The following is a 6,195-nucleotide window of genomic DNA, read 5'->3' on the forward strand; positions in this document are numbered from 1 at the left end:
GGGGGAGGAGCAGGGCAGGGATTGGGAGGGCAGGTGGGGCCCGCAGGGGTCCCTCCCATAGTCCCCTCCCCCCTCCTCGAGCCCCCCTGACCCCTTACTCACCATCATTGGAGCCCTGGTGTTGAACACATGGCCTGGTGGGCCGCGTGTTTCAGCACCAGGGTGAGGGGCCAACCATGGAGACACTCTGGCAGCCGGAGCATCTCCATGGAGGACGCAGCCTCCGGTTGCCTACGGGCACGGTCCAGAACCATGCCCTGCCCCACTTTTTTTTATTCCAGTTTTTTTAGACCCCTGGATATCCAGGGGTCTAATTTTCTTCCCGCGCTGCAGACTTGCAGCACGGGGAACATTTTTTCATTCCCACATATGCTTCTTGCCCCACCTCAAAGGGGTTTGAGACGGGGCAAGAGGCACATGCATGCTCATCTGGACGCGCCTGTGTGTAGCTGGGGGACAGGAGCCAGATAGCCTTTCTGTGTGGGAGCAGACCCAGGCTACCTGGTCTGCATGTGGTGAGGGGGGACACAGTGAGCTGCGTGTGTGGCTGGGAGCAGAACCAGGCAGCCCAAACTGCGTGAGACAAGGGGAGGGGGAGTGGTTTGCCTATTCAATAAGAAAGCATGTGTCCCTGTGAATATGTGGCCCAGAAGCTGGACAGCCCTGGACTAGACAACAGAAATGTATGTTGCTACACTTAGATTAATATTTCAGAACTATCTACTAGGGCTGTGTGAAATTTTGGCAGCTGTTTCATTTTGGAGGTGTTTCGGCCCATTTCGACACCCAAAACACCAATTTCAAAACTAAATGGAAGGCTCCAAAACATCTCCAAAATGAAACGAAACCATCTGAAACATTTCAAATCTGTCCCTGAGGTCCCTTCCAATCCCAGTGCCCTGATTGCCACTGCCAGAGCTGGTGAGTACAGGGCTTTTTTTTTTTTTTAAGGTGCCGGGACTAGGTGGGGCCAGCCAGGCAGGGGATGGGGTTGGGCAGGGCAAAGCAGCCATGGGGGCTTCTCCTGCAGCTCTCCCCACCAGAGGAGCTGTGGGAGAACCTGCAGTCACCCAGCTGTGCCTGCCCCTCCCCGGCTGATCTGAATCTCCGAAACAGTGTTGAAACTCTGAAACAGATTCAGCCACATCGAAATGGAGCAGTGATCTGAAACACCGAAATGAATCACTGTCCTCCAAAACAGCCGAATCCAAACTCGAAATGAGACATAGCCGTTTCGTACAGCCCTACTATCTATACCCTTCTCACCTTTGCTTTCACCAGTTATTTCCCTACCTTTTCATTCCTGTGTACCACCACCTATTTGGTTTTCATCAGTTGTTTCTCTTTTCCACCTGTCATTACTTCTTATCCACTTTTTACAAAGTGGATACTTTACCTTTGTTACTTTACCATTCAAGATTTGTTTTAATTTATCCTATAATAGAAATCCTTATCAGAAATGCCTGAGTCTCAAGTCAATGTTGAAATAATGCTTTCTAGAAACTTGCTTTCTTTTACATTAGTATTAAGATGGGGTGTGTCTTATGGAACCACTATCACTGGGTATTGTCACTGCTCTCAAACAAAGACAATGACATGGTGTAACTGCTGGAGGATGTTACTGCAAATGTAGATCACTGTAGTTTTCAAAAATGCACCTTATAAACTTTTCCACTTCTAAAAGAATCTTCAGCTCCTCTTTTAGCCAAGGGAGGATCTATGAGGGGTGAGATGGTACAGTCTCAACCCACCTTTTGGACACCGCTGTGGGAATAACAGCCAGGGACTTTTTTTAAATCCCCAAAGGAGGCAAGAATCTCCCCCACCCCTCTCAGCACCACTCTCCTTCCCCTCTTTACTCAGCAGCACCTCCCATCCTCTCCCTTCCGTTTCTCCCATCCTCCACCCACCGCTGTTGCTGCCTCTGGCTAACGTGGGACAGGGGGAGCTCCAGAGCTGTTCCAACCTCATTCCAACCAGGCTGCGTGGGGAGCTGGACTCAGAAGGGACAGCAGCAAGCAATGGCAGCAGCAAGCAGGTTCTCTGTTGGTGCCTCGTCCTTCATGTGTTCCCCACCAACCTGGGAGCAAGTGAAGGGCCGGGGAATCCACTGGCAACCATTTCTGTCCCCAACAAAATGGGAGTAGAGTGCAACCACCCCTGCAGCACTGCTCACTGTTCCTGCACCCTCTGTTTTAAAATCCTGGATCTGCTTATGCTTCCAGCTTAGCCATGACTATTTATGATAAAGCAGAAAGAGAGAACACACGTGTGAAAGAAATGAATTGCTTACAATTTTTGTTGCTATTGGTATTCCAAGAAAGGTGCTAACAGTATAAAACATACTATAGCAGTGTAAAGACCCTAAACAGATAAAAGATATGCGGGAGTTTGTCACACATTAGGGTAATGTAGAAGTAAACTAAATCACAGTGGTGTTATTTTTACCTTTCTTGAATATCAAACATGTTCATTCTGAAGCGGGGGTCATAATGAAGCACAAGCTGCAAAAAAGGCATGTTATCTTATTTGATCTCTTCCAGAAAGGGTACACATTTATGGCTGAAGCACAGACTGGTGATTCAGCTCTGGCTGCTGGGAAATGGAGACTCCGTCTTATTGGTTCATATAACCCACTCCCCTCACTCTCTCGTGATGCTGTAAACAACTCTTATTCCACTAAGGAAATAAAAGACTATTACATACCTAATGGAAAGCACATTATATTCAGGTAAATTTTGAACATGTCATTTTTATAGTAGTACTAATAGAAAGTAGAACAAATTTCTAATATAATTTTTTCTGATAGAAATTTTTTTATTAGAAAATTAGAAAAATAACTGAAGGAAGAAGGTGGTTTTAAAGCAAATTATGTTTATTTAAATCAGATTTAAATTCACAATTCACAATCAAGGGCTTCATTTTCTAAAATATTAGCCCAGTTTAGTGTGGATAAGGGTGCCTTTGTGAAGGAACAGTATATTTAATTTATTATGTCAAAATAATATTATTAATAGTATGGATCCAAAAAAGTCTTATCCACTTTAATGATTTAAGCTTCATAATATCTGTTTGAGTTAGGAAAATATAATTTTTCAGATGGAGGATAAAATTAAGTGTATGTTCTCTATGTCACTAAGATACTGAACAATATAAGACCCAGGTCAGATCCTGAGTGAACTTCACTTGAAGCCTCTTCCCAATTTGAGTTAAACCAGTCGATGATTACTCTATGAAGACAAGTATCCAAGCTGTTTTACAGCCATCTTGACCTAGTTAAAGATAAACCACTTGCATAAGCTTTACACAGTCAGGGTCTAACTTTATACCTGTTCTTGGTAGAGCAGTACTATCTGTTCTTGGCAGGGTAGACTATTTCATGACAAAGCTTGAAATCAACAATGAGGTTATTTAGCATGAACAAAGGTGGCAGAATCAGCCACAAGTACAAATAGTTAAATTGCAAAGATGAAGATTAAATGGAAATATAACCAAATAAATTCTTCTTGTTTTCTGTTGCTGACACACTTTCAAAAAACGGAATTTTAAGACATTTTTCAAAAAACAAAAGTTTTTGCTTTAGGGTGGTGCACATACACAATTGCTATTTTTTAGTTTATGCTACCACTTTCACAGTATTTACAAAAAGGAATTCTGGCAGTCCTGTTAAAACCTTAGTTGATATCTGGTGATTTGACTAAGAGCATGTGGTAACCTTCAAGCTGAGGCTTGCTTTCTAGGGCTTCAATTATGAAAACAGTTTAATCATGTGCTAAATCTTTCATTTCAAGAAAGCCTTTAAGCAAACACTTTAAGCATATGCTTTCGGTGAAGCATTCATTTAAGTGTTTTACCTGAATTTGGCTGCTTTACTGAATCGATTCCAAGTATCCAATGCAGTTTATGTTGATGGAATTTTCTCCTATTTAGGTATGCCATAAAAGTCACAGCATCCCATATTGCCACAGTGCAGGTACAGACCTCTAAATCAGATGTATTCATTAAGCTACAAGTCCTGGATAATGAGGAAGAAATAGTGAATACCATTGGAAAGGGCCATGCAGTCATCCCTGCATTTAATTTCTTCTGTCCTGAAAGACCTTTAAGTTCTCAATGTAAGTACTATATTTTGTATTTTATACTTGGTCCCAGTGAGAGCACTCTAAAATAACTTTGGATAAGGGCTGATCTTAAACACTATCACAGAAACTGTTCCTTAATTTTTTTTTTTTACTTGTTAGTTATATCATTTTCCTTACTTTCTTGTCCCCTTCTACATTCTCTGTTCTGCTAAGGGGATCTGAAACATGGGGGAGGGGGGCATGTATTGCCCACAAAGACAGGTAAAGATTGAATTGACAGAGGAGCTGTTTCTAACTTTATTTTTTGTGTGTGACTTTTGCCTTCATTTTCTGTTTGGTTAATAAAGCAGTTCACATTTGTTATAAGGAGCCAAAGAGACAGAACCAGAGAGCAGGCCAGCAAACAGGGGAGACTGAGTGGGTGTCCTGCCTGGGAGAGGAGCAAGAAGCCATGGCTGCATGGGGAGAGAGTTTGTTAGTGCTGGTAAATATGAAGGCCTGCATGTTTCAGGCTTGGTGATGTAGGTTTAGTTTGGGAGCCATTTTGCAAGGTTGTTTGGAGAAATTAGTTGATTGTGCCTGATGGCAGTGTAAGCAAGGAGATGGGGCTTGCCTGGGTAGAAAGGTTAAGCTTCCCAGAGCACAGTGAATAAGGAGGAGAATAAAATGATGAGGAACAGCCAGCATGGATTCACCAAGAACAAGTCATACCTGATCAACCTGATTTCCTTCTATCATAAGGTGGCAGGCTGTGTAGATGTAGGGGAGAGCAGTGGATGTGATATACTTTGACTTTAGCAAGGCTTTTGACACACTATCTCATGACATTCTCATTAACAAGAGATGAAATACTAGATTAAAGTAGTGTAAAGTCGATACATAACTGTTTGGGTCATCATATGTCTAGTTGGGAGGAGGTATCAAGTGGGGTTTCCCAGGGGTCTGTCCTGGGTTCACTATTGTTCAGTATCTTCATTAATGATTTGGACAATTAAATTAAGTGCATACTTAGCAAACATGCTGCTGACACCCAGTTGGGTGTCATTATAGATGTTTTGGAGAGCAGGGCTAGGATCCAGAATGACCTGGATAGACTAGAAAAATGGTCCTCAATCATTCAGATGAGATTCATCAAGGACAAGTGCAGTGTTATTCACATGGGACAGAATAACTGCATGCACAAATACAGAAGGAATGATTGACTACTTTACAGTACTTCAGAGAAAGACCTGGGAGTTATAGTAGACTTTAAACTGAATATGCTGCAGCAGTGTTTTCTTGCAATCCAGGTGCAAAAAACGTCAATAGCAGACTGGGTTGTATTAACTGGACTGTCACTTAGAAATCAAGGGAAGTGATTCTTCCACTCTTTTTGGCACTGGTGAGACTTCACCTGGAGTACTGTGTCAAGTTTTAGGCCCCACACTTCAAGAAGTACCTGGGGTACTATTCCTATCAAAGACAGGAATACCCAATTACCTGTGGGGACACATTTCTCACAAGAAGACCACTCTCTCCAATCTCTCAGTCCTGATACTCAAAGGACTCTTACAAAACACTTCCCAGAGATGAGCCTATTAACTCCACTTCATCAACCTCCTGGATACTAAAAATCATGAACTAAATATAGACATTGGATTTATGACACATTATAACCTGCCTGACATCTGACTCCCCAGGTACTTCTCCACTATTCATCCCCCTTCTCCCCCCCGCCACCCAGCCTCTCTCTCACCCATGACTCCTCAATCTACATCTTCATTGACTGCCTGTCTTGTGTGCAGACCAGCACAGCCTCTGGCTTCTTTACTTTTCATTCCATCCAGGAAGAGTACACACCAACTGTTGAAACTTCTTTACCCTGATGAAGGGTTTTTGAACCCGAAAGCTTGCTTAATATTTTTTTTCCAACTATTTAAGTTGGTCTAATAAAAAATATCAGATTCACCCAAAGAACCTTGTCTGCCTATGTCCTTAGACCAACACAGCTACAACCTACATCCCTGTAACATGATTAAAATACAAGCATTTATGTCTTAGTCTAGGAAATAGCTCTTGACAAGCAATATTTTCCCCTTTCTCCTGGAACAACAACTATTTTATTCAGGGAAAG

General features: G+C 42.5%; 1 protein-coding gene across 6 annotated transcripts in view; it reads left to right on the top strand.

Annotated features, from left to right (window-relative positions):
• The window catches only part of ADGB (androglobin), a 286,810-nt gene that overhangs the window by 226,445 nt on the left and 54,170 nt on the right, over nt 1–6,195 (top strand). For all 6 annotated transcript variants that reach the window (XM_006034315.3, XM_025216304.1, XM_025216303.1 and 3 more), the window contains 2 exons: nt 2,544–2,731; nt 3,931–4,115. In XM_006034315.3, coding sequence (XP_006034377.2) covers nt 2,544–2,731; nt 3,931–4,115 — 373 coding nt within the window. The remainder of the gene's footprint in view (nt 1–2,543; nt 2,732–3,930; nt 4,116–6,195) is intronic.

The sequence above is a fragment of the Alligator sinensis genome, unplaced genomic scaffold (assembly GCF_000455745.1).
Source record: "Alligator sinensis unplaced genomic scaffold, ASM45574v1 scaffold1494_1, whole genome shotgun sequence".
Taxonomy (NCBI): Eukaryota; Metazoa; Chordata; order Crocodylia; family Alligatoridae; genus Alligator; species Alligator sinensis.